A 26,114-nucleotide genomic window follows, 5' to 3' on the forward strand; every position below is an offset into this window, starting at 1 on the left:
AAATTTGGTACTTGATAATGGAATTCAAGCAGATCAGATCAATATTCTGAGGTTTATATTTGAGTGATTTGTAATGCCCCGGGGCCCCTTCAGGAAGTCTACCTGCATGATCCTGGACGTAATTATTAATTGAGCTTATCTCCCGTTTTATATGGATGTATTGATCGGATACCTTGCACATGCGTGTAGGCGGACAAGAATGGCTATATCTAGTTCTCCTTAATCTGATACTGAGGAATAGTTTCCCCTGCCCGCCACTTGTACTTGCTTCCAGGATGATCTTCTGGCAAACGCTGCGATCCAATAAATACTTCGCGAGCCGTGGCACCTATTTTCTCAATTTCCTCTCGGAACACACCCCCTTCGTCGCAGTTCAGGCAATAAGAACTCAATGATATCTTCGAAAGTCCCAGGATTCACAATATGGGCAAGATTGAAACCATCCACGTCGGATATCTCCACCCATCTTTCCAATTCATCTGCAACTGTTGAGGGACTACCAACAACTTTAGCCTGCAGTCCACCTACACTGATGTACTCCACGATCCTTCGCTTGGTCCATGGCAAGCTATCCGTGCCTGGCACGGTAGCAGACCATCTCCGAACAATGGACTGGACCCGCGGAGAGTCGCTGAACCGGAAATCCTCATCGTCAGCATGACTCGATAGGTCAATTCCGGTCCATCCACCGAACAAAGCTAGTGCACCTTCATCATCAGCGTATTGGAGATAATCCTCCCGCTTTGCCTTTGCTTCTTCATCTGTCGCTGCGACAATCACGTTGATACCCACGATGACTTTGATATGATTGGGATCACGGCCATGTTGTTTGGCAATATTCCGTATATTATCCACTGTCAAGCGAGTACCCTCGGGGGTCTGACCACCGATGAAGATTGCCTCGCCGTGCTTTCCGCCGAATTGACCACCGGCCTCGGAGACGCCGGCTTGGAACAGGAATGGCGTACGCTGTGGCGATGGCTCGCAGAAATGAGGCCCGGGGACATCAAAGTATTTCTTCTTGTGGTTTATCTCTCGCACACCATCGGCAGCAATGTATGTTCCGAGCTGTCGGTCGGCGAGCACGGCGTCGTCTCGGAAACTTCCTTCCCAGAGTTTGTAGAGCACCTCGAGATATTCATCTGCTATTGCGTATCGCTCGTCATGGGGAATCTGCTCGTTCAACCCGTGGTTTCGGGCTGCGCTGTCCAGATATGAAGTGACAATATTCCATGCCAGACGGCCCTGACTGAGATGGTCCACAGTAGAGAGTCGGCGTGCGAGCGCGTACGGTTTCTCGTATGTCACGCTGGCGGTTACTCCAAAAATAAGGTTCTTTGTGACAGCAGACATGGCAGGAACGAGGTACAATGGGTCGTTGACAGGAAATTGCGCGCCTGATGCCAACGCGGGAACAACATTACTAGGGCCCTTGTACACATCGTACGCCCCTAGGGTGTCCGCAAGGAACATCGCATGAAAACCGGCTTTGTCGAGTAACTGAGCTAGATCGGTCCAGAAAGAGAGGGTTTTGTACTGGTCGGTCTTGTTTCTAGGGTGCTTCCATAGCCCGGGTGCCAAATGGCCCGGGGTATTCATGACAAAAGCATTGAGGATGATCTGCTTTTTGCCGGATCTTGGTGTGGCTTCACCCATTTGAGCTGAATTACTTTGGATCTGCAGTAAATTCCAAATGGCAGTAAGGTCTAAGTATTGAGTCGCGAACAATGGGAACCGCTTTGTATACATATACATAGCGGACGCGCCAAGCGCTGTCACCATCGCAGGATCACAGTTCCCATTGGTAATTGATATTCGACATTTGCTATGAATATTTAGAATTCCATATCGGCCGACACATTAGACTCCTGTGTGGAGTACGCAGTGACCCCTGTCGTTCGTGATTCCAACTCGTTTTATCGCCATCTGGGATTCAAGGCACGCAATCCCAACCACAATCCCCGTCACAACTCACAGATTCCGCAACTACCACATGTTGGCCTTGTTAGCGTTGTTTCTATCTTCCAATGGTCTTGTGTTTGGACTCCTTGGTCGCGTCTCTCTTATTCATTTCCCATAACGCAATTGCGGACATGGACGACGTGAGATATATCGTCCACATGGCAACTCTGATTGTTACGCAATCCTTCAGGGAACGTCAATTGGCTGCAGATCTACAGAACCCAGGCTTGGCATTAAAGATATGATGGACCCTGCAGACAATAAATATTCTCGGCCCTGCGCCTTGGAACTTGGCTTTACTTTGCCCAGACATGTCTAACACGATAGATACGTCTAAGTTGGCTTTGATCCCCCAGGGGGCGGCCTATGGCCTTCTCATTGGTCTCAGCGTTCTGTTCTGTGGTGTTATTTTGATTGCCGTCAAGGTACAGAAAGCGTATCTTGCTGAAGATTCTGGAAAGTCGGAGATGTTCATGGTCGCCAATCGCTCTGTAGGGAGGGGATTGTGTGCATCCGCAGTATTCAGCTCCTGGATGTGGATCAACGAGACAGTATTGTGTGCGGCTATGACATATAGGTACGGCCTTGCAGTGCCTCTAGTATGTCTTCTCTTGTGCTCTTAAATGACGCTGCACGACTGACAGATTATAGTGGTGGGGATCTGGTCTATGCTTCCAAATTGCACTGATGGCAGCACTTGGCGTTATGGCCAAGATTCGAGTCCCTTATGCCCATACGTCGTTGGAAGTTGTTCGGATGCGCTATGGCAAGATCGGACATCTCGTGTTTATCGTGCTCAACCTCGTCAACAACGTCTTCGGTTGCGCTTCGATGATTATGACGGGTTCTCAGCTCATTCATGGTGTTTCTGGCATGCACTATGTAGCAGCAACTATCCTCGTGCCCCTGGGAGGTTTGTTTACTATATCTTATAAAAATGTGCCGGGAAACAGAAGCTAACTTCTTTATAGTTGTCCTCTATACAGCCGTGGGTGGCTTGAAGGCTACATTCCTGACGGACTTCTTGCACACGGCGATTGCCCTCATTCTCATCATCTATTTCACCATTGCTGTTTTGACAAACTCGGCGGTCGGTGGACTCGGTGGTTTGTATGATAAAGTTATTGCTACAGCTGCGGATAATTACATTCCCGGCAACTATGAAGGTTCACTTCTTACATTCAAGTCCAAGGATGCGATTATTTGGGGGTTGATTCTCAAGTTTGGAAACCTGGCACTTGTTGTTATGGTAGGTCAATTCCATAAATCGACTTTTGGGCGGTCTTGCAGAACGATCATTGAGAGTCGTAAAACTTGATATTTTTACAAAGCTAACATCTCATTGCTAGGACACCGCATTTTGGCAAAAGTCCTTCGCAACCGAGGTCAAGGCAACAGTACCAGGGTACAATATCGCTGCATTGGCTGTTTTCGGTATCCCTTGGGGTCTAGGCACAGTTGTCGGTTTGGCAACGAGGGCAATTCACGATACACCAATCTTTCCGACCTACCCTGGTCTGCTTACTGCCACTGAGGTCAGCTCAGGTATGGTGATGCCATACACCATCAAAGCGCTCATCGGAGACAAGGGAATCATTGGATTCTTCTTCCTTTTATTCATGGCTTTGACGAGTACCGTTTCCTCCTCAATGATTGCTGTCAGCAGTATCTTGTCTTATGACATCTACAAGACATATCTCAACCCTAAAGCTACCGACAAACAAATTGTAGGAGTGAGCCACTTGACCGTGGTCATCCATGGTGTCTTTATCACCGGAATTTCCATCGCTCTCAACTACGGAGGAGCAAACATGACATGGATCGGGTACCTGAGACCCATTATCTCATGCCCGGGAATCATCCCTATGATTCTCACTTTGTTCTGGTCACGACAGACCCGGATAGCTGCGATTGTCTCTCCTGTGCTTGGCTTCGTTTCAGGTCTCGCTGTCTGGTTGGCGACAACCAAATATATGTATGGCAATATCAACATCACGACCACTACAAATCCCTACCCGGCACTATATGCAGCCATCGCTTCTTTCTTCACACCAGCACTCTATTCGGTTGTCCTCTCACTCTACAAGCCTTATAAGTTCGACTGGAGGGTGTTCCTTCGCATTGAACTCGCAGACCAATCACAAATTCAATCGCCCTCGGACACGAGCACCTTGAATGAGAGCAGCGAGGAGGACCAAACAGGTGATTCGAAACATGTTAATGGTTCTGTCAAACCGGTTGTTTATGGCCAACCAGAAAGCATCAACAACGACACAGAGCAGATTGGCGACATAAGTGAGAAGAATCCCATAACGACAGCTTCGTTGCAAACTTCCGTGGGGATTAGCCTTGATGATATTCAGCACCCATTCGACGACGCAACACTGAAAGAGCTGTACAGATGGCTCAAGATTGCTTGGTACATGTTCGGGGCGATCGTGCTGATCACGTTTGTTGCTTGGCCTCTTCCACTGTACCGCGACTATATCTTCACGAGATCATTCTTCGCGGGATGGGTGGTTGTCGCTATCATCTGGCAATTCGCTGCCTTTGGGGCGGTTGTGATTTTCCCACTTTATGACGGACGACAAGATATTGCGATCGGTGCGAGGGGTATCTGGAAGACTTCCAAAGAGTATATCGGTAGAGGCAAGAGAGATTAGACGAGCTAGATATACAATTGGATTACTTGGAGATCCAATATTAAGCATTGTCCTCTTGGAATATAGTACGGTGGCTATATACAAGTATTTTCAAAGTCGAAGTAACGTACCCATAAAGCACCAAATGAAATTAACAGTAACTGGAAGGTTGTCGAGTCAATTGCCTCTAGTCAAATGACCAACCCCCCGTCTGGTCAGCAAAGAAGTTATCTGGATCATACTTCTTTTTAATCTCTTGCAACTTCCCATACGTGGAGAAGGTCGACAGAGGATGTTGGTCATAGTTTGCATCATTGATGAACAACGGAAGACCTTCGGCATTGGTTGTCGACGCAACCATATCACGGAAGCTGGACTGTATGGCATCATAGTCTGGCTGGCTCATTCCCGGCAGCGTTGTAATCAAATAGTTCAACCAGAACCATGGACCGTCGGGCATATCCATTGCATTTCCACCCTGTGCCTTGCTGGCGTCCGTCAAGCTTTTCGGGACAGGCTGGAAATCGAGCGAAAGGAGCAGGTATTTGCCTTTGTTCGACTCACCCCAGTTGCGCCACACATCCAGGGCGTTCTTACACTCATCGTTATCGGCACGGTGGACTCCAACACGGAAGATATTGTTCCCGCGTGAAATCTCGCTGGCGATTGGAAGTGGCATGTTGGCTACATCGGGGTAGGACTTGAGGCTAGTAGTGTCGAGGAGATGTGGAATGCTCGTGAAGTTCGAGAATGCATCACCTGCGTCAGGGCCGTCGTAGACTAGGAACATGACAATGACCTCGTCCAGGTTCAGATTCACATCGGGGGTGGGCAGCTTCTCGTAAGTGCCGATAATGCTGGCTTTGGGGTCGGTGTTGTATTGAATGAAATTGCTAATTGCTTCAACGACGGTATCCTTTTGGGGAAAGGCGTAGATGAGATTTCCCGCGAAGAATTGACCAATAGGGCGACTCTGGACCGTATACTTGGTTACAACACCATAGGCATTGCCTCCGCCGCCACGCGAGGCAAAGAACAGGTCCGAGTTGGAAGTGTTGGATGCTGTCACGATTTGACCATCAGGAAGAACAATTTCCAGCTCCCTGAATGAATCACAGGCCATCCCATATTGGGGAGAGAGATAGCTCATGCCACCACCCAGAGCAAGACCGGTTCCCACACCGGAGAGTCGGGCTCCAACCACCGTGCGGTTATAGTCCGCGAAGTAGTCGTATATGTCACCAAACACACCACCTGGCCCGTATGTAGCCAGTGTGGTGTCTGGATCGTACGACTTTGCTGAGAGGCTGCTCAAGTTAATGAGCACACCTTTGTCGGTCGACGAAAAGAACTTGTTAGGATTATGTCCTCCTCCTTTGACTGCAAACCGGCTGCCAGCTGCTCGGATGGCCTGAAGAGCCACGGAGACATCCTCAGAGGATGAAGGATATACGACACAAGACGGTTTGTAGGCATCCTGGGGCGTGCTCCAGTACTCAGTGCTAGTGATATATTTCAAGCTGAGCTTGTTCGTAATGACTTTGGACGATCCCAGTTGCGATGTTATATTGGAACAAGCTGCTGGACCGGAATCAGTTGCCAAAGAACCAACAGGCCCCAAAATGCCAACTAGGGCCAAGGCAAACGATAGCATGCTTGGTATGCTAAACCGTGACAAAACTGTGAAGAGGAAGAGCAATTGAGTCGATAGCTCTCACAATAAGCAGACACATGAACTAAGAAATGGAGCGCACATGTATTTATATATTTCTCTGCGTGGTGATCTACGTGCAAAGCAGCGTCGAAATATTAATACGACGCGAATACGACGAACGGTAGAAACGCGATGAAGCTAAAAAGGACAAAGCGGCGATCTTAATCTTTCTGGGATGTCGATCAACTGTCATTCTGCCGTTTCGCCGGGAAGAGGGGAAATCCTTCACGGGAAACAGGGCCGGTGCTCAACACACGGGTGGCTAGTTTGGTGAAGAAAATTGTGCAAATCACACTAAACAACGCTAGAATCCTAGAACTTCAATGCCGACCTAGGCCTATGCAAACTGAGTTCAACTTTATGCAACAAGTCGGGAATCTATCATCGAGCCAAAGATGCTGGCTGATCTTGGGGGCGTTCTTTGCACATGTCGCCCTGGTAGTAATATATATTATAGAGTCTGGAGCAACGAAGCTAGGACATGAAGGATATCAAACACAGAGCATGTCCTGCAGCGCCCTTGGTTTTTTTCATGGAGTGTCCTGTGTCCCCGGTGTCGACGTTTTTTCGGTTTGCAGATGATGGAATTTAAGACAGCGAACTACTTGATTGGCCAAACATTTGGCAACTCAAAAATTGTTGACAATGATATTGTTTGTCCCCTTGATGTCTTACCTTCCAGACCCAAGATACAAGCTTGCCGTGTGGGTAGATGTTGAGCGGGTGCTTTTACCCAGTCCTACTCGCCTGTTGAGCAAAGAGTGCTATACTATCTCAGCATTTTGGAGGCCCACACCCGTGGATCTAGGCAGTCTGCTCAACTATTTCACTCCTCACAACGGGGGAGAATATCCCACGTCACATCCCAACCCGACATTATTCTCGATCTTAATCAAGGGCGAGAGCAGCTGAGAAATCTGAGAGCACCATGAAGCTGGCCGCAATGCTAGAATCTTCTCACGCTAAAGGTTTCCCTAGCGATTAGTACACAAGAGACATCTCTAAGAAGAAACAGCTGTGTTGTACATCACTATGTACGGAATAAGATTGACAGGACGGAGAAAGAGAAATGAGAGCGAGAGAGAACAGGATCTAGCTGCTGATACAACTAGCTAACTATCTAACTAACCGGAATAGTTAACTAGTTAGAATATCGCCCCTACGATCTCGACAGTGGTGACTATAGCGAAAGGTCTAGATGACGAGTCACAGCGCAAGGACGCCTGATCAGAAGTCCCCCTATGAGAGCGAAGAAAGTGGAGCATCAAACTCGGCAGATGCTTTTACGAGATCTCTGCGGCTGAGATGGGATACAGTCAGATTGCCAGATTGTTAGCATTCCAAGCGTTTGTGGAGTTCAGAGAGGCTTAGCCTGACCGACTTCCATACCCGTTTGGGTAGCAGCCCAATGCACTAAGCCTAATCAGGTATGCAGTATGTGCTTGAGAAGATGCGATTGGCTGACCACATCTTGAAGTGGAGTATCCACAACGCTTATACTCCCAGGGTGCGTGGCTCTGAGATTGGTATTGCACTGCCTTTTGGAGTTGAATAGGAAGGCATCGCGAGCTGAAATGGCATCGAAAGAGTTAAATAGCAGAGATCCCATGAATCGAGGGTAATAAAAGCATCAGTCTATTTTCTGTGTTCTGTTTTCTGCTTTCTTGATTTCAGTACTCTTGATTCTCATTTGCAATTATGGCTATCGACTATCGGCATGGGATCTCGATCCTAGAGATCGCTGTTTACTCTCCAACCCTCTTCCTCGCCCTCTGGATGGCATTCCACCATGGTTTCAAAAAAAGCTCGGGCTGGTTCTTTTTCGTCATCTTCTGTCTTGCCCGCATTGTTGGCTCAGCATGCCATTTGGCCACGATTCAATTTCCTTCCAGCGTCGATCTATACATTGCCTGGGCTGTTTGTACTTCACTCGGGCTGTCGCCGTTAATCTTGGCTTGCATTGGACTGTTATCACGAGCGTAAGCAACATCTTTATTCGTGATTGACTCGATGATTCGCAGCTAACGACATTTATCAGGAATGATTCTATTAAGCGAAAGACCGACAACGCTCTCCCTCCGATGATCTTCCGGATTGTTGGACTGTTTTCACTAGTTGCTGTGATTCTAAGCATCCTCGGCGCCACCTCGAACCCCAATATTACCCATGGCCTTGTCAACATGAAGACAAAAGTCGGACTCATTTTCTACCTTATTGCTTGGATCGGTGTATGCGGACTCCTCCTCCTGGTTGCGAAACGAACTCACAGTATCGAGGATGGAGAACATCGCCTCCTCCTGGCTGTCGCAGTCTCTCTCCCCTTGATCCTCGTGCGATTAATGTACTCTTTCATCTACGCATTTGGCCACAAGGCTGAGTTCAATTCGGTGTCAGGAAATATCACAATCCAGCTTGTGATGTCTATCCTAGAAGAGTTTGTCGTTGTTCTCGTATGCTTGGGTATCGGCCTGACACTTCAAGTTCGACCTTCCGCAGAGTATACCCAGCAGCCCAGTGTCTCCACCAGATATGAAAATGCAATGGAGCTGGAGAGTGGCCATTTAATGGGACAATCGGCAGAAAAGGTACGAGCCCAAAGGCCAAAGCGTCGGGGTGGTCCCATTGCGAGACTCGTGATGTTTATTGTGGATGAGATCAATGACAGGAAGCGATGAGGGATTGTATTGGTCGTGGTCATGTTTCTAATTGGGGTACTGGTACACGGGGTTCGGAACTGGTAATTGATTTGAATGGATATATGTTATTGGAGGGACGTGATAATTTTAGCGCACATCGAATGACTATTATATGCCACGGCATAGATTGAACAGCTAGCAGAACTACTTTTACTCCATCTAGAAGAACCAACATTTTCCGGAATATATGTTGACTGACGTGATATTGCCATACAATCTACAACACATGTCCACGGTATCTCTTCTATGCGCTTATGCGGGCAACCTGTCGCTCGATGGAATGGATGAGGCATGAACATATTCTTGGGAACTGTGGCAATCCACGCCTTTATCATGGTTTCCAGTCACCAAACGCCCCAAGACCCTGGACCTGTCGCTAACTCATATCTGGCCGCCAACTCCAGCCTACGAAAGAATTCCCTTATTAGTCACCGAGACAGATCATGTTATGGTATCGCCCGCATCACTTGAGCTTGACTCGGATGCCGTTCTTGCCGTCGTTGTCACTGGTTATCTCGTTTTTCTGACCCACGGTCGAGCACGGAACCTTCTCTTTTGTCTATGACATGCCCTCATGTTGGCTGGCTCTATATGTGCCCTTTTCTATGCTGCAAAAATAGCCAAGACATCACCTCAGTACATATTTTGCTTTCCTGATCTCGTGCCTTTCCGACGACACATCAAATGACGGCTGACAGGCCTCATGGAGAAAATCCACACAGAATGACAGTGTGTAGGATACATTTTCGAACGTATCGCAATGGAATTAACTAGGAGATTTCTGCTTCAACCCTTGTTTTAATACAACATAAATTCTACGACAACCAGGCTCATTGCATTCAGACATCTATATCTGCATCGATATATCTACAGCCTCACCATTCTCTGTCTGGTCCTAAATCCCCTCCACTTGCCTTACCGATTCCTACCTTATCAATCACGGATCCCATCAGTGCAGAGTATGGTAATCTGGAAATAGCGTAATACAATGTAGAAAAGCTTCAAAGACGAGACCAGTGGTGCCATGAAGCTACCAAGCAACATAAATTACGACAAGAAAGAACCAAGTTCGACAAACAAGAATGCCACTTTCCAGCGCCGAGTGCGACATATACTCAGCTGTCAGTTCCTCATGTCATTTATCCATGTGATTGTTGACGCTGCGATTCTTTCGGAATGATGTTCAGCATGATGGTCAGAATCTTCACCATCATTGCCTTTGTCATTTGGATCGACATCCAAATATATAATGACAAGTCCGAGCAAGGTTGGTCAGTGGGCATACCCTACGTCTCAAACACTGCTTGTGATTTCAGCTGCAATTTCAAAGCTCAAATATCACTTGCTTCGTCGATTGAGCTGGAGCGTGAGATTGCTGCATTTAAGCAACATCTGGGGGACTTGGAGAAAATGAAGGACGCACGATCGGGGTCCGACTCGATTGAACTCGGAACTGTGACAGGTCAGACAAAGGAAAGCTAGACGACAAAAAGCAAATGATTCACATAATGAATTCTCACAAATTTCCTTTGGGGAATTTCCTCTCAAATAAGTTGCAATAGAGGCGGTCACTCACAACGACGAATACATCCAGATAATTGATTGCCAGGTCATCTACCAATGTAGATTCGATGGACTCATTTGTTTATTTTATACGTGTAGCTGACCTACCTTATATTTGTTTCAGACTGACAATATTGATGCGAGGCACAGGTAATTGGGGGAGCTTCTGTATCACAGCGGTCAACGGAGATTGCCTGTGGTATTCTGTGGTGGCCCGCATATCCAGACCAGGCTGGGGCAAGCAGCCCTAATTATCGGCTGCTTGAACTGGACGCATCGAGATAAAGGATATGCATGTCTCGGCCTCTTCCCAACACTTCCCTTCAACCAGTCTGTTCAGCCTCCACTCTAAACCCCCAGTGCGCATTCCTCATTGATCTCCAAGAGGCAGGACTCCGCAATATAAATCTAAAATTGAAGCAACTGGCCCAGGAATAAAGTATCCAGTCTCGCGAGTTGGCACCATACTCGCCTACTTTGACCTTTCCTTTTCCAACGCATTCACTAGACATACCTTTTGGATCAAGATCGAGTCCCGTTCCATGCAGCATCAATCTTCTCTTAACGGTATCAGCTTCCCTAACTGCAAGCCGAGACAACGGGGAGCGCAAAGCCCTAATGGAAATCTATATTGTGGCTGTATATCTGCTGAACACGGGGGTTAGGCACATGATCATACTATAGCGGGAAGACTGGGGATTACCCCAGTTGTGTCGAAGCGATGGTCTTCCTTTCAGAGACGATCACTTGGCGGTGCGGGGGCAACGCCTCATACACAAATAGGACCAAGAAACTATCCAAACATCCTTGTTATTTGTGACACTATGCGGTCGGTGCTTAGAAATTCCCAAAAACAAGATATTCGATTCGAGGACGTTGTTCCGTCGGTTTTATTGCATGCGCTATGGATGGATTTTTAACTTAATATAGCTCAGTGCTCCCCCATCCCCCCCCCTTTTTGAGGTTACTATACGGGTTTCTTTGTTCTAACATTCTGTAGGGGCCCTTCGTGTACAGATTTAAGACAAAGAAATCCCCCTTGTCATTCCCACTTGTAACCACCCAAAGCACCCACGGGGTCTCCAAATTCATTATGAACCTCACAGAGACACAATCCACCAAAAAGTTCAATGAGGATACCGTTGATGCCGTTGACACAACCAAAAGCATGACACACGTGCCACTGTGGCAATCGATTAAGAAATTCCCCAGAATCGTGGGATATTGCCTCGCGCTAAGCTCGGCAATTCTTCTCTACGGATATGATTTAGTCATCGTGGCAACAGTGGCTGCGATGCCCCAGTTCCAGTGAATATATCCCCAAAATGATAGAATGTGCCGCTGCTGACACGCAACAGAGTTGTTTTCGGCCAGGAATACAATGGAAAATACATCATCCCCACCATGTGGCTTTCTCTCTGGAACGTCTCCAGTTGCATCGGCATAATGTTGGGCTCTGTCCTCGGTGGTCAATATCAAGATCGCCGTGGACGTCGGATTACGCTCGCTATAGGCAGTTTCCTATCCACCATTGCGGTCGCAATATGCTACATCTCGGATCTGCCAGACGATATGGAAACTCGTCGAGGAGTATTCTTCGCGGGTAAACTATTCCAAGGAATTTGTATTGGCATTCTGCTGTGTGTCACGCAGACATACATGTCCGAGGTGCTTCCTGTTGCTCTTCGAGGTCCGATCATTGCATTCTATCCGATCTTCACGCTTCTTGGACAACTAGTTGGGTCGATCGTGGTTTATACTTCGCTTAAGCATACAGGTGTCGAGTCATATCGGATCTGCTTTGCGTCGCAATGGCCATTCTCATCTATTCCATTTGTTCTAGCGGCGTTTTTACCAGAGAGTCCGACCTGGCTGTTGAGAAGGGGTCGAACGAACGACGCTCTCAAGGCACAGAAAAAGCTTAATACGCCCCGTATCAACTCGCAAGCTGTGATCGACGAGTTACAGGCGTCAATTGCAGCAGAGGACGAGGAGAGTGCAACCCATACATATGCCGATTGTTTCAGAGGAGTCAACATGCGTCGAACTTTTATTGTCGCTTTTGCAAGCATTATACCTCAGATGTTCGGACTGCAGCTGCTGGCAAATTCCTCCTACTTTATGCAGATCGTGGGTATGGGCTCAGCTAATAGCTTGATTTTCTTGATTTTGGGCATTGGACTGGGCCTGATCGCGAATGTTGTCAGTCTGTGGGCACTGAATGCCTTTGGGAGAAGATTTCTCATTCTACTCACTTTGAATATTGTTATGGTAATGTGGTTCGCAGTAGGAATAGCAGGGATCTTCACCGGAATCGTGACGATTTGGTAAGATACCATATCAGATGTCGAGGATGAGGAGCTAACTCTGTACTAGGTATACGGCAGTGAGCATGATGATTATCACCATGGTCTCTGGTCTTGGGTCGTGGCCTGCGTCTCATGTGGTGGCTGCCGAAGCGTCTTCACTACAACTCCGAGCCAAGACCCAAGGCATTGGGTGGTTTACTAGTGGCTTTGGTACTGCAGTTTTCGCCATCATCTTGCCATATATCTATAACGCAGACCAGGGAAATCTAAAGGCAAAAACAGGGTTCGTGATGGCAGGGTTCGCCGCAGTTGCAGTCATTGTCGTGTGGCTGGGTATCCCAGAGATGAAAGGACGGACGGCAATGGAGATCGATCGCATGTTCTCACTGAGATTACGGACTCGCGCATTCAAAGGCTGGCATAGCGATGTAACTCTCACGAGTAAAACAGAAGCCATTCATCCGACTGTGAAAGCATGATTGTTTCCCGAATAAGGCGGAACCAAACAATCTGCAGTGAGATATCTAAAACACCATTTGCGTTACCAGAGCTCATTATCCTGTCTTACTACTAGCTGGAGGCAACATTTTAGTCAGCCTTTAAGGATCAAATTTACATTCAGATTAAAGCCCTACTGATCATGTCTTAAATATTCGTCCATTATCACGGTCAGCTGCTAAATCTGACATCACCTACATGATGCATCTCCTGATCTCCGTCAAGAACAGCTAGCTATCTCAGCTATCCATCGTAGTCTTAGGTTCAAAACCTCTGATTGCCTATTCCTCTTGAAAGGGAACTTCTTGAACTTCTTCACTTTTGAACATAATTGGACAACTCGTCTCGTCAAGTGCACAAAAAAAGTGAAATTGAGTAAATACGTGACTTTCATTCTAATTAGAATGCTTGGAACCTTGTGTGCTCGTGGACTACAAATCCCCGCCAGATCGACACACCCGGGGCCCTTGCAGCCCTGGAGAGACAGGGTACGGGCGGGCCCGGTACTGCATGACTAATCCGACGGCAGGCGCGCATGGGGGGCAGTCCACGGAATGTGACTCTTGTTTCCTTTCTCGCTAGATTCTCCCTGTCATATTCCCCAACGCTATGTCGGATACTTCAGGAACAGTGAAACCCGCCAAGCGTGGAACACGGAATTCTCTTTCGTGTGCGCAATGTCGCTACAAACACCTTCGCTGCGATGGCCGCAAGCCTGTCTGTTCACGCTGCGCTGCAAATACAGTACAATGCATTTATCCTCCCTCGCGCCGACGTGGAAATCCAAAACCGGGGAACCCCGCACTGTCGCCTGTCAAAACTGTCCATGAGAACCAGGATGACCCATCACTGCAGACTTCCACTATCTCTTCATCCTCGTCCGCTGTTAACAACGGGGAGATTGAACCATCTTCCAACTCAGCATCCTCATTTCTGAGTTTGTATTACGAGTTCTTTCATGCAGCTCACCCTTGCGCCTTGCCTTTCCAGGTTCTTAAGACTCGTCTGAATGAACCGGAAATTCAGCCTCTCCTTCAAGTCATGTGTTATATTGGATCTATTTTTGATATTTCCTGTCCACCTAAGTTGTCAAAATCTTGGGCCAAACGTGCTGAGGACTCAGTGGCCGAAATTCGGTCATCACCCCGGCCTCTTACGCCATTTGATATTCAAGCTCTTCTACTTTATTCTATCGCTGTCTACTGGTGCAATGAAACGGAAAGTGGCGTTGGGCTCCTTGGCGAAGCAATTCGCATAGGAGTAGCCCTTGGAATGAACAAGAAGGAATTCGCCCAAAACTACGCGGAAGCCGATTCCATACTTGAGGAAAGTTGGCGCCGCACTTGGTGGGTAATCTATATCACCGATGCCCACATCGCCGGTATGCCTCCTAGATATAATTATTGCCCAAGTTGCATTTCTGATGACCGCAGGATCTACCCACACGTATCCATTCCGAACAAGTGGCATTGAAATCACCACCGACCTTCCTTGTGAGGAAGAACAGTACGAAAGAGGGGTATGACAATCACTTTGTTCCTATAGTAGTCTCGAGCTGACTTTCTTATTAGGCTATCCCACCCTCACGATCCCTAGAAGATTACGACAATAGGGAGTTCCTTAGCGAAGATGAAACTAATTTTTCCTCGTACGCGGAGCTTATTGGATTGACCCGCGGGATTGATCGGGCCTTGTCTCCTGGCAACACGGCAGATGATCGAATATATACCACTATGGCTGCTAGCTCTGACACTACTGTTCGAGCATGGTGCTCTCTTCTTTCTCCGGAAAAGAGGGAATTAATACGTCCCAATGGATCATTTGATGAGGTCATGTTCAAAGCATTCTTCATTATGCACACGTAAGATCTACAACTTTCTTGGCTGTCTACTTTTTGACCGAAGTCTAGATACACTGTTGAAATCCATCGGCCGCTGTCAGCGTTGACTCACAGTGCAATTGAATCGGTATCGCGTTGTGCTCCATTGGCTCCGTCTGAACAACTAAAGTGCAACAACGGAAAAGAACGTGACCTTCATACTGTCAAATGCACTCAGGCTATCAATAGCATTGATGAACTATTGACTCTGCCAACTAATCTGAAGACCCATTCTCCGTTCATCATTTGCATGATTGCCAATGTGACCATTGCACATCTATCGGCTTGCAGGTTTATTTTTTCGGGCGATCAGCGAGCTAAAGGTCGGGAGAAGATTCGTTTGACAATGGGTACTTTGAAGCGTCTAAGTGAGCACTGGACCCTGGGCAAACGGACCTACCGTGAAATTGGAATTGTCGCCCGAGAATTGTTATCTCTCTCAAAGGACCCTCCGACTAGTTTGGGTGCCGTTGAACTGTCCCTAGATCCAACATCGCCTGCATTCCCGGAATTGGACATGTTACCCAACTCCAATTTTGACTTTTGTGCATATTTTGATGCGGATGCTCCTGGTCTAACCGAAACAAGTTCATTTATGTTACAATAGATTCCACTGGGCACTACCCTTTAATACTAGCATCCCTACAGATTCCGAATCGCTGAGTATGTGGTTACATGCATACTTTGAGACGCAGAGTATGCTATTAATCTTTTAAGTCCTCAGCGATTCTCATTTCCGGTACTCCTCGTCAATCTGGATAAGGGCCCCCATTCCATCTCTCTCAAATGCTTCAGTATCCGTGACCAGGGTAGCAATGAGCGTTGCCGGCTCAGTCTTGCTAGCATTATCACTGATGCGATGATGACAGCCCGGTGCTTCAAACCAGCTTCCGCCCTCTTCGATGGTCTTCATAGGCTGGTCATTCATTTTATTGAGGACGGTTCCTTTTAGGACATGAACACCGACGTTCGCGCCTCCGTGACGATGCGGGGGAGTCGATCCGTTGGGTGGGAATTCGACGCGCAGGCTGACGATAGTCTTATTCGGGATGCCGACTAGCTTGTACGAGTAGGCAATCTCGATCGAGGGCATCGGACGACTGTGTGACTCATTAACTTCCAATCGCCAAAATGGTTTGATACTGTACTTACCTGGAGTCGTAGGTTGGTTCCTGCATATCGGAATGTGTTTTGTTTTGCACGGAATGTTCGGAAAGAGGATTTGTCTGGCTGTGATGAAGATTCGCAGGATTCCTTTGGGGTTTATATAGGAGTCCAGTTGGATACCAGGAAGCACACTTCTGTGTCACCTCGCCTCGCACAGTTCATTCCGCGTAGCCTAGGAGATGCCCGACGTCACTGTGAAGGATTTCCGGGGTAGGCTATAGCCTATCCGTTGATAGGCTATTGCATGCCACACCGGAACAGGGGCAACTTACAAGCGTTGCCTTCGACCCAATAAACAACATGGAAATTTTGCATAAAAATCTCTCTTTGCTTGGGTAGTTCTTCATACGCCTTTACTATCGAGTCGCCAATTGTGATGGACATTGCCTGGGTGACGTCATTCCCGACGGACATTTAGGACATCTCACCAGTTGATTCTAAGGTCGGAGATAAAAAATTGATTTCAGTCAACACCTCCTTTGATATCCCTTGTTAAAATTGTTCTACCTAGGTAATATATTTCGCCTTTCGGCAATCAACTACAACCCAACGCTGGTCCGGTTATACCTTAGGCGCCGAAAAATGTGAATTTTCTGTATCTGCTCACCATCCCTTCCCACACGACAACCACGAAGTATCAAGGATCAACAACGCATTAAGAGAACACCGTCAGCTTGGGCATCGTGATACTGACTGCAGGTTGAAACCAAATGGCCCTTTGCGGAAGCACCTTTTTATTGGCACCTTTTGATTGCCCTCATTGAGGCTGCTCTCGATCATCGAAACAACGATTTCAGCCGTCTTTCCACTTGCAATCTGACCAGCCACATTTGTAGCGAAAACTGCTTGGTTTCGATAGTTTTTCTCCCAGTTACGATGCGAACAATCAACCGAGATGTTCTCTGGCTTCTTTCTAGCTTCAGCGCCTGCCTCACACGGCCGATGTGCTTACTGCCTCGCAGAATAAGGAACCCGTGTTTATTCCCAGCGGTGCGAGTCATATGGATCAAATCCAATTACTATCTTAATCTGTCAATGCGGATTCAAGGGCATAATCGTACTAACTGCGTGCATGTTCACGGATATCGGGATCCCGTAAGAGAGGCATACTATTGCGGACAGCGACCTAGCCTTGACGGATGGTGTTCAAAAGAAAGCGTGAAGCTTTCCAAGGATGCTTTGAGTGAACAAGGCAAAGTACACACGCAGGTTCTTATAGATACATCAGTGAGGCGGATTGGACATGAACGTTCCGCTCCAGCCGTGTAGCACATTGCATTACAGCCGGCCAGTGATCTGCATAAGGCCTAATTTCCTTCCCACATACTCACTTTCGAGCGAAGATATAGATCAAGAATACTGATGGATTACCTTCACGCCAAGGCGCTAAGAATCCGCCTCAAAAAAAGCAAGCTGTGATTGGTAAAGAACAGGTCAAAGGATTTCAGGATATCCTGTCAGATTTGGGATTTAACCTGCGGAATTCAGTTCAGGGGTCACGCATTAGTCGGGGGCCGTTGTCCGATTTCTCCAGAAATGGAATCTCCGTCACTTCGCATGTACTTTGACGGGCTTCTTGACGGGCTTCGGGAAAGGAAAGAGGTATTTGATTTCAAACCCCGGCCACTTAATCAGATCCCTAGCCCTAGGAGTTTCCCGGTCTCCGGATCGAGTCTCTCCGATGATCCCATGGTCCCTATAATCTTCCTTCGGACAAACAAATGTACATCACATGACCATTTGCTCATTTCTATTTGAATCCTTTTACAGCTCTACGTTTTACCTTAATCCTATAATCTGATCCTTTATCGTTCTCATTCCGCTGAGGCTAACAATGATCTCCGAGAAAGAGTTCCTGGCTCGCCTCCCTCGGTCCATCAGCCACTGGCTGGGCTATCGTGAGACTGCACCAAAGCCTCCCTCGCGATATCTCGTTTACCTCTGGTCATTCATAGCCGCATTCTGTGGTTTATGTGTGGTACAGGCTATATTTAATTACTCTTCCTATTTCATTAAACGTGGCGTGCCAGGCATCATTGCTTCTTATGTATGTCTCCCTCTTTCTACACACCCTTCTTAATTACTGATTATGAAGTAGGGAGCATCAGCCGTCCTCGTCTATGGTGCTATCGAGGCCCCTTTAGCACAGCCACGCGCTCTAATCGGTGGCCATTTTTTGAGTGCTCTGGTCGGCATCTGCATCACGAAACTCTTCAGCCTAATACCCGACGAAGAAAAGTTCAACTCTTTACGGTGGCTAGCCGCTTCGCTTTCGTCCGCTGTTGCCATTGTTGTGATGCAGATTACCGAGACAACTCATCCTCCAGCCGGCGCCACGGCCCTCCTTCCCGCAGTGGATCAAGCTGTGTGGGCACTATCTTGGTACTATCTGCCAGTTGTTTTACTTTCGTCGACTATGCTCCTGGCTGTAGCTTTGATCGTCAATAACATCCAGCGCCGGTATCCCGTTTTCTGGATAAGTCTGCCGGCCGCTAAACCTGTTCTTCCTCAGGGTAGAAACTCGAAATAGAGCTATATACGCCTTGATCGCAATGTCGCCAGATCAATGTTACGGGGTTTCTGGGGAATGTTATTGTGGTACATCCCTTGTTGTGGTAATAAAAGGAAGTTGATCGGGAATAGAATTACAATGTCTCGCTTGTCCGGCATGTCTGGATGTGATTTCCGGTGACTTTTGTACATAGAATGACCCCTAAACTAATTTTTTTATGACTCACCTGGGAAGGAAAAGATTATATTTGCTATATTAATTCGAATATTAATTGTGCACGATAAGAAACCGGTACTCCGTACTCAGTATGTTGTGAGCTTTTTAGGCCACGGGATTGTCGGGCCTCGCCCCGACCCGCGTAGCCTCACGGGTCGCCAAGGCCATGGATCTGCCAGGGAACTTTCAATGGAAGTGAATTCCAAGGTTCAGATCTGAGATCTGAACAGATCGAGTTTCAGTCCCCAAGGACTTTATCGTCAATAGATTGTACGATCAGCCTCAAACATGCGATTTGTGTTTCCTTGCGGCCGAGACAATCCCTGACATTCTAACCATCACGGCGTCTCGGCTAAGATTCACGGCAATTCTACTAAGGTGGCAGAGCGGACGTTGGGCGTGGAAAACTTCATCACCCGTATTGGCTGCCGCCTTGATTCCACTAAGCTCCGTTAGGTTTTACAAGGTTCTTTTGCAATAACAATTTGTTTTTTTTTGACCAATGAAAAGTGACAACACAATATGAGAGGACTTGATGAAAGGAAACGGTTATGGGAACCAAGGGCCATGTCAACTAGAGGGCTAATTCAGACAACCTACAGTTATGGGTACAATTTCAGCTGCCATGGTCAGAGAACTAGATTAATTACCAGAACCAAAACCAGGCTATATACGTCTTCTCTCTAGCCAAATTACTTCTGCGCTACCAATGCCACAAATTCGACTACATGTGGCTCCTCAGAGGCGTAAATACTCGTCAACATCATTATAATGCCTGGATTGAGGAATGAGTGAACCTCACGCATATGCTCCTCAATTCGGAACTCCGGTTGTCCAAAGAAAACTGTTCTCCTACACCTTCCACACAGGAATATGTGACCGACTATAAATTTTTAGTTTGTGTAAAACGGTAATGTTCCCGTCGATCAACTCCTACAACCCAGGTTATCAAACATCTTAATGATATGTCTGTTATATACAACAGCACTGAGGCTTTGCTTAATCCCTTGCCCGTTGATTCTGTAAACTTACCTTTGTGACCGATTTGAAAGAATACGATGGCCTCTCTGGGCGTTCTCTAGTGGCGTTCCGCATCAAATTAAAGCCACGGCATAAGAATGTTGCGAAGCTGCGAGAGAAGGTTGAGATTTAAAAGAATTGGGCATGAGAGACAGGATGAGAGACTAAAAAGACTAAAGACGACATGGATGGCGCTCCCCCAAGGTGAATTTGCAAGTCATACAAAATGAATCATCTGGATTTTCTATCGAGGCATATAGACGTGGGCAACTACGACACTCTGCACGGTGTCGTTTTCAATATTGAGATATATAAAGTTGTGGCATTACCTACTTAGATAAAAATATTTCCATTCCGACTGTGAACTATGCTAACGGCCTTCCTTCTCTCAAATGATTGAGCGAACTATACGCATAGGAGCAGCTTTGAACCAAGAACTCCAAGTGGGATATTCGACTCTTGGTGGAAGGTCCACATCGAGAGTGGAGTCCCTGATAAAGCTGTTGATGTCCATCTTCTCAATTGGGATGAACCACCCTCCACGATCGAGACGCGGATCTTTATTCAACTTGGTGTACACAAGCCAGCCGACGAAAAGCAGTATGACAAGTGGCCCAGCAAGATAGTTCATGAAAAATGTCTCCGCATTCTTTGAAGCCACAGAGACATAAAATTCTGCGATGAGGCACAAGACATTAAGACTTAGACCAATATAACTCCCAATCACACCAAAGGGAGCAGCATAGGTAAGCTCCTTTACGGTGTGCCCGTTATGGGCCCAGGCGGAACGGAAACGGATATGGGCAAGGCAGATGCTTCCCCAGACGAAGAAGTCAGAAATACCCGACAAGGCAAGAAGCCAGTCAAAGATAGTGCTTCCAGACGGTGCCTCATTGACGAAGGCCAGGAGACCAAAAATAATTTGCAGAATAATGCAGTAAAGAGGACGACCTCCCTTGTCGATATATGCCATGATTCGCGGTGCCATTCCTCGTGAAGCCAGAGCCTGGATAGTGCGGCTGGAGGCATACGTCGCGGAGTTGGCCACGCTAATGACCGAGATAGTGATGATTGCATTCATGACAGATGGCAGTCCGGAGATACCGGCATTCTGGATTGATACGACAAATGGAGATGCCTTGGTATTGGCACCAGACGCGCCGAGAAGCCATTCGGCGTTGGAAGGCACAATCAAGCCAACGATAAAGGTCCCCAGGACGTAGAAGATCATGATGCGCCAGAAGACCTGCTTGGATGCTTTGGGGATAGACTTGGCAGGGTTTGTGGCCTCTGCAGCAGCAAGACCAGCCATTTCTGTGCCACCAAAGGCAAAGGCTGCTGTCACAAAGACAGAACAGAATCCCTTGAAGTCTGTGAATGCACCAGGATCGCTCCAATAGCGAGCTCCAATGTAACCTCCGTTTGGGGCTCCACCGCAATCGATCACAATTCCAAGTATAATAAAGCCAATGACAGCAGTGACCTTGATCGCTCCGAGCACAAATTCGACTGTAGACTGAGGTTATTACCCATGTATCTCGGAAAGACATATAGATTCTGAGTCTCACCTTCTCCGTAGCCTCGAACTCCAAAGAATTGGATCGAAGTTAGGACGACTAGAAACACAGCGATCCAAATTCCACTGTTTAAAGTTTCACTCCAGTATTTAATTGTTAAACTTGCGGCCGTAAGTTCGAAGGGAAGAATAATGAGCCATTGAATGGCGTAGTCCCAGCCGACCGCAAATCCCCTGTTATGGAATGAGTAGTCAGTTTTAGCTGATCATGAATTTAGCACATGAACACCGAATACTCACCAGGCTGGACTAATGAACCGGACACAATATGTGAAAAAGGCTCCATTCACGGGATATAACACCGCCAACTCGCCCAGAGCTTGAATCGTAAGAAGAAGCATTCCTCCAACAACCAAGTAGCATATCAACAAAGCACCAGGCCCTCCAGTGCGGAGCGCAGACCCCGTACTAACAAAAAGGCCAGCACCAATAGCGCCGCCTTGCTGAAATTAGTATCAGAAGAAAAGTCAAAACTGTCAAAGGATACTTACCAACAGCGATCATCTGCATATGGCGGTTCTTCAGATTCCGCTTCAGCGGGTTGATTTTACCGACCTCCAAATCATCTTCGCCTGGATGGGGGCTTTCAGATGGCTCCACGGTAGTGACTGGCTTCTTCTCGATGTCCGAGTCCATGGCGGCCATGGTTTTGGATTTCAAACTAATGCAGGCAAGAAAACCTATCGACGGCGACTGCCAATTTATATACAAGTCCAGCCCTGATACCTGGCTGACTTGTATTCCGTCTGTGATAAGAAAGGCATCAAGTCAGATTTGCTCAGTACTTTGTGGAAAGGTTGTCCAGATGCAGGCATACGGCAAGGTAAAGATAAGACATTCTGTACTTTCAAGCTTCTAGCCTTGGAAGTAAGATTTTGATATCGGGGCATTCATAGCCAATCATGATGAGAGCCCAGAGATATCTTTTGAGCTTAGCTGGGACGCCACTCTTGGCCAGGGCATACTCGGTGGGTATTTCCCCTATCCTCCGGATCCGATTAACTATATGAATGCTCATTGCGTGGAAATATATCATCTGGTCTAGCTCGGGGCAAAACTACTTGAACGCCAATTTTCAGACCTCAGATAAGCACCCCACCCCTTAACTCTCAAACATCCAAAAGTGGCGGCAGCGGGTTGAAATGCGTAAGGCTCGGATCCTGGATTATCGAACCCAACTTCCATTTAAAGTATCTGGTATCAGCCAGGCAGATGGGATAGTCTATACAGGAATCCGGATCCAATGGAGGATTGAACCGGAATTTAAATTAAAGTGAACCAGGCGAGCAGCGCACATATTGCGCCATTCTCAAGCCATAAGATGAGGGCCTATCTGAGAAGGAATATTTTACCTGCTGGCGTATTATACAAGACTACCTACGTTAAACGGCTTGCTCTTATCATGCGCCAATATGCTTCCAACGACAGGCACACTTACATACCTATGAATGCGCGTCAAATTGCCCGGGCGCTGGAGATCGGCGGTGCCTCCCTATATAATGAGGTAATAATTGCCGACCGCCGTTAGAGATTTAAGACTCAGTATGGATCGAACGTCCTTGTTTCGGGGTCCCCGATAGGATGGCTATAGTAACTGGCACCTGAAGGAGACATTTCTATAATAAGATAGCATTTCATCTGTGATCGACGTAGTAAGCAGTTGCCAAAACATGGTGTCCAAAAGTCCATGTTAAGCGACGAGTCCACGAACCCCTTGCCGCGAACCAATATGCGGCAATGCCATGCTATTCTCCCTATCTCAGTGCAAGTCAGAAAGCTGTCCATAGTTCTCTTCAATTATCACTGGAAATTACTCGCACAACACGATGTGCAATGTTATACTCCGTCACCGCGCGAACATGGTTGCTCATATAACCAAAGAAGAGGCCTGTCGCAGCTGTTAGTCAACAAAATAACTAGGACTTATCAAAACTCTCTCACTCATTATTTTCATTACAACATAGCATACTCTTTCAACATGCCTATTTCACGCTTTCTGGTATGGGTCTTGTGGGCAGATTCCCAAATTGCGTTGATTTACGGCTGATGCCAGTCCACTGCGAAGTGGCGCCCTCGGTATCTTTCCCTTCGGCACTGCCTGTTTGCATCGATAAATTGGCACAATTAAGGTTAGTCCAACGTGGGTAAGAGGCTAACCGTATTAGGCTAGGCTGCAGCAAATCTACCAATTACAGGTACGGCGGACGATCTATGCATAAAAATACCTAGTCGGCGTATGTGTCCTTGGGATGTTTTTTTAGTAGTTTTCTCAGATATTCAAGAGTAGTCGCCCTTTATCACTTGTGATGTCTTTTTAGTAATATTTATTATAGATACCCCCTCCTTAATTTTATAGGCGGAAAAAGTCGGGAAAGGGCGGAAAAGCATAAAGTTTAGGATCAATGATTTCTATAAAGAAACTGAGCAAGTTCAGACTAATATGCAGGGAATCCTCGTGGGGAATTATAACTTTGCGTAGCAATAGAAGCCAATACTTATGAAGTCCGCGAGGCAAACGCAGGCTGCTCATTTCTAGATATCGCGGCGGTAAACTGCGCATGGATATATATGTTTCAGCAAAACATCTCAATAAGATCAATATATTCAGCAAGTCCGCAGGATAACACTCACAATCATCAACTTTAGATGATTGAAAAGATGGTGCAAAAACCCATCCTGGCAACTCTCTGGGCCACCTATTTCAAGTATGATTGTTGCGCCATGGACATGCTCAGCCTAGGCTGCTTCTGGTCTGCCAGCTAGGTTTTTAGAATAGCTGAGCATTGCCGCGACGCAGATAGCATTGCTCGTAAGATAGTTTGTACTTTGTGACAATATGTGTTGTAATGCCCGCATGGCTATTGAATACTACTTGCAGGCTTCTGTTTAAATAAAAAATCCTTCGGGGATTGGAAGTCACCAGCCCTGGAGACTGTTCATAACGTAATTGATACACCCCCGGGGCCCCGGCGGGCCCACCAGAGCTACCTGGGCAGAAACGCCATTTATGCCTCCACGTCTAGGCTCAGCTATATCTGATCGCGATCTAGTTATAATTATTATTCTCTGTACTCTGACATCTTGCCATTGTATAAGCTTTCGGTGACCCCTTTATTGGAACTAGTTGGGAAAATTTCCCAATGCATAGGTATAACAAAGTCTTTACAGAAGAACATGACAAAGAGATCTTCCTAATTGAGAACTTGATACAAAAAAATAGGCATCGAAAAATAAGAGCAGATACAATAGCAAAGAAATGTATCGTTTCGGCGTCTGATTACACGAGTAAGGTAAATCCAAGAACAAGCAGTCATAATCGAATACATAATGTACCGCTGATCCCGGTTTACATCAAAACGCAGCAAGAGTTTTGCTTCTTGGCCTGGATTTGGTTGCGTTAGTACATTCGGGTGAAGGCGACATTGGATTTACATACCTGGGTATAGAACATCTTGCTCTGAGCTGATAGCCCATCACTCTTCTGAACCAGGGAGTCGATCTTCTCGCCACGTTCCAAAACACTTTCGATCTGAAAATGGTTAGCATGCAAAATGGGCTCTTACAGACACAAGAGCATACCGTCTTGTGCAACACAATCTTGGTTTCGTCAAGCTCCTGCTGGATCTTCATGATGCTGTCGGCCTGGCTTGGGTCCTGGTACTTGACGATATATTCCTTGAGCTGCGGCAAGGGGCACGCATTCTCGCGCAAAGAGGGATCGGAGAAGGCAGTGCGTGGGTATTTCGCGAGGAACTCGTCTACAATCTTGCCCAAAAGCTGGTGGGCCACCAGGGCAGGGTAGTCCCCATCTGTCACAATAACACCGGCAACACCCTCTGTCCGTCCGTAAGCGTGGAATGTGTAGGCCTTCTCTTCAATATCCTGTCGTTGGCCTGCCTTTGTCTTCTCGGCGACCGTTCGGTTGAAGAGCATCAGGAATTCATCGTAGCTGTTAAGCGCTTGGCGGTTAGTGACCTAGCCGTGTCGAAGGGAGAGGGTGGGTGGGCATACTTCTGACGAGTGAAGCGCGAAAAGCTAGTAATAATTAGCGAAACGTTCCAGTCGGTTGTAGGGCGCGCATGTGAGACTACCTGCTGAGGTCCTTTTCCCCGCATAGCTGGAGAGCTGGTTGAGTGTCGTTCCGGAAAACCTGCGATATTCACAGATAAGTACCATTTCTAAGCTTATACTTGATCAAGTCGAAGACGAAATAAAACATACGCCCATATAAAGAATCTTCATGGTGACAGCGTGGTTGTCCGCACAAGGACAAGGAGCCAAGTAGGTGTCGGGGGTAGTGGGGCGTTAGGTGGCAGCAGGTGCTTATCAAGGAAATGCGCTTGTGTCAAACAAGCAGGCA

The 26,114-nt window shown here is 47.2% G+C and overlaps 11 protein-coding genes across 11 annotated transcripts; 6 read left to right on the forward strand and 5 right to left on the reverse strand.

Annotated features, from left to right (window-relative positions):
* Positions 1-336: 336 nt before the first annotated feature.
* N7447_001325 (LLM class flavin-dependent oxidoreductase) lies at positions 337-1,656 on the reverse strand (the record flags this gene model as incomplete). The annotated part of the gene is made up of 1 exon (XM_057225601.1): positions 337-1,656. The coding sequence occupies one exon, from the start codon at positions 1,654-1,656 to the stop codon at positions 337-339; it is 1,320 nt and encodes a 439-aa protein (XP_057089617.1).
* A 617-nt stretch (positions 1,657-2,273) lies between these two features.
* N7447_001326 (sodium:solute symporter family protein) lies at positions 2,274-4,625 on the forward strand (the record flags this gene model as incomplete). The annotated part of the gene is made up of 4 exons (XM_057225602.1): positions 2,274-2,561; positions 2,614-2,875; positions 2,934-3,211; positions 3,312-4,625. The coding sequence occupies 4 exons, from the start codon at positions 2,274-2,276 to the stop codon at positions 4,623-4,625; spliced, it is 2,142 nt and encodes a 713-aa protein (XP_057089618.1).
* A 166-nt stretch (positions 4,626-4,791) lies between these two features.
* N7447_001327 (FAD-binding oxidoreductase) lies at positions 4,792-6,258 on the reverse strand (the record flags this gene model as incomplete). Its single annotated transcript, XM_057225603.1, has 1 exon — positions 4,792-6,258. One exon carries the CDS (start codon positions 6,256-6,258, stop codon positions 4,792-4,794), a length of 1,467 nt encoding a protein of 488 aa, XP_057089619.1.
* A 1,758-nt stretch (positions 6,259-8,016) lies between these two features.
* Positions 8,017-8,993, forward strand: N7447_001328 (uncharacterized protein; the record flags this gene model as incomplete). Its single annotated transcript, XM_057225604.1, has 2 exons — positions 8,017-8,297; positions 8,357-8,993. The coding sequence occupies 2 exons, from the start codon at positions 8,017-8,019 to the stop codon at positions 8,991-8,993; spliced, it is 918 nt and encodes a 305-aa protein (XP_057089620.1).
* A 1,197-nt stretch (positions 8,994-10,190) lies between these two features.
* On the forward strand, positions 10,191-10,496 carry N7447_001329 (uncharacterized protein; the record flags this gene model as incomplete). Its single annotated transcript, XM_057225605.1, has 1 exon — positions 10,191-10,496. The coding sequence occupies one exon, from the start codon at positions 10,191-10,193 to the stop codon at positions 10,494-10,496; it is 306 nt and encodes a 101-aa protein (XP_057089621.1).
* A 1,174-nt stretch (positions 10,497-11,670) lies between these two features.
* Positions 11,671-13,365, forward strand: N7447_001330 (Major facilitator superfamily domain general substrate transporter; the record flags this gene model as incomplete). The annotated part of the gene is made up of 3 exons (XM_057225606.1): positions 11,671-11,885; positions 11,936-12,904; positions 12,954-13,365. The coding sequence occupies 3 exons, from the start codon at positions 11,671-11,673 to the stop codon at positions 13,363-13,365; spliced, it is 1,596 nt and encodes a 531-aa protein (XP_057089622.1).
* Positions 13,366-13,993: 628 nt separating this feature from the next.
* On the forward strand, positions 13,994-15,870 carry N7447_001331 (Major facilitator superfamily domain general substrate transporter; the record flags this gene model as incomplete). Its single annotated transcript, XM_057225607.1, has 4 exons — positions 13,994-14,765; positions 14,818-14,903; positions 14,956-15,245; positions 15,294-15,870. 4 exons carry the CDS (start codon positions 13,994-13,996, stop codon positions 15,868-15,870), a joined length of 1,725 nt encoding a protein of 574 aa, XP_057089623.1.
* Positions 15,871-15,993: 123 nt separating this feature from the next.
* N7447_001332 (cupin domain-containing protein) lies at positions 15,994-16,441 on the reverse strand (the record flags this gene model as incomplete). The annotated part of the gene is made up of 2 exons (XM_057225608.1): positions 15,994-16,363; positions 16,416-16,441. 2 exons carry the CDS (start codon positions 16,439-16,441, stop codon positions 15,994-15,996), a joined length of 396 nt encoding a protein of 131 aa, XP_057089624.1.
* Positions 16,442-18,264: 1,823 nt separating this feature from the next.
* N7447_001333 (HPP family protein) lies at positions 18,265-18,960 on the forward strand (the record flags this gene model as incomplete). The annotated part of the gene is made up of 2 exons (XM_057225609.1): positions 18,265-18,477; positions 18,529-18,960. The coding sequence occupies 2 exons, from the start codon at positions 18,265-18,267 to the stop codon at positions 18,958-18,960; spliced, it is 645 nt and encodes a 214-aa protein (XP_057089625.1).
* A 1,606-nt stretch (positions 18,961-20,566) lies between these two features.
* N7447_001334 (uncharacterized protein) lies at positions 20,567-22,399 on the reverse strand (the record flags this gene model as incomplete). The annotated part of the gene is made up of 4 exons (XM_057225610.1): positions 20,567-21,687; positions 21,747-21,928; positions 21,995-22,193; positions 22,246-22,399. 4 exons carry the CDS (start codon positions 22,397-22,399, stop codon positions 20,567-20,569), a joined length of 1,656 nt encoding a protein of 551 aa, XP_057089626.1.
* Positions 22,400-25,100: 2,701 nt separating this feature from the next.
* Positions 25,101-26,070, reverse strand: N7447_001335 (palmitoyltransferase YKT6; the record flags this gene model as incomplete). The annotated part of the gene is made up of 6 exons (XM_057225611.1): positions 25,976-26,070; positions 25,846-25,904; positions 25,766-25,789; positions 25,334-25,703; positions 25,191-25,283; positions 25,101-25,136 (listed from the first exon to the last, which is right to left on the reverse strand). Exons 1-6 carry the CDS (start codon positions 25,994-25,996, stop codon positions 25,101-25,103), a joined length of 603 nt encoding a protein of 200 aa, XP_057089627.1. The 5' UTR covers positions 25,997-26,070.
* Between the last annotated feature and the right edge of the window lie 44 nt (positions 26,071-26,114).

Source organism: Penicillium robsamsonii (assembly GCF_028829455.1).
Source record: "Penicillium robsamsonii strain IBT 29466 chromosome Unknown utg000001l_segment0_segment0, whole genome shotgun sequence".
Taxonomy (NCBI): Eukaryota; Fungi; Ascomycota; class Eurotiomycetes; order Eurotiales; family Aspergillaceae; genus Penicillium; species Penicillium robsamsonii.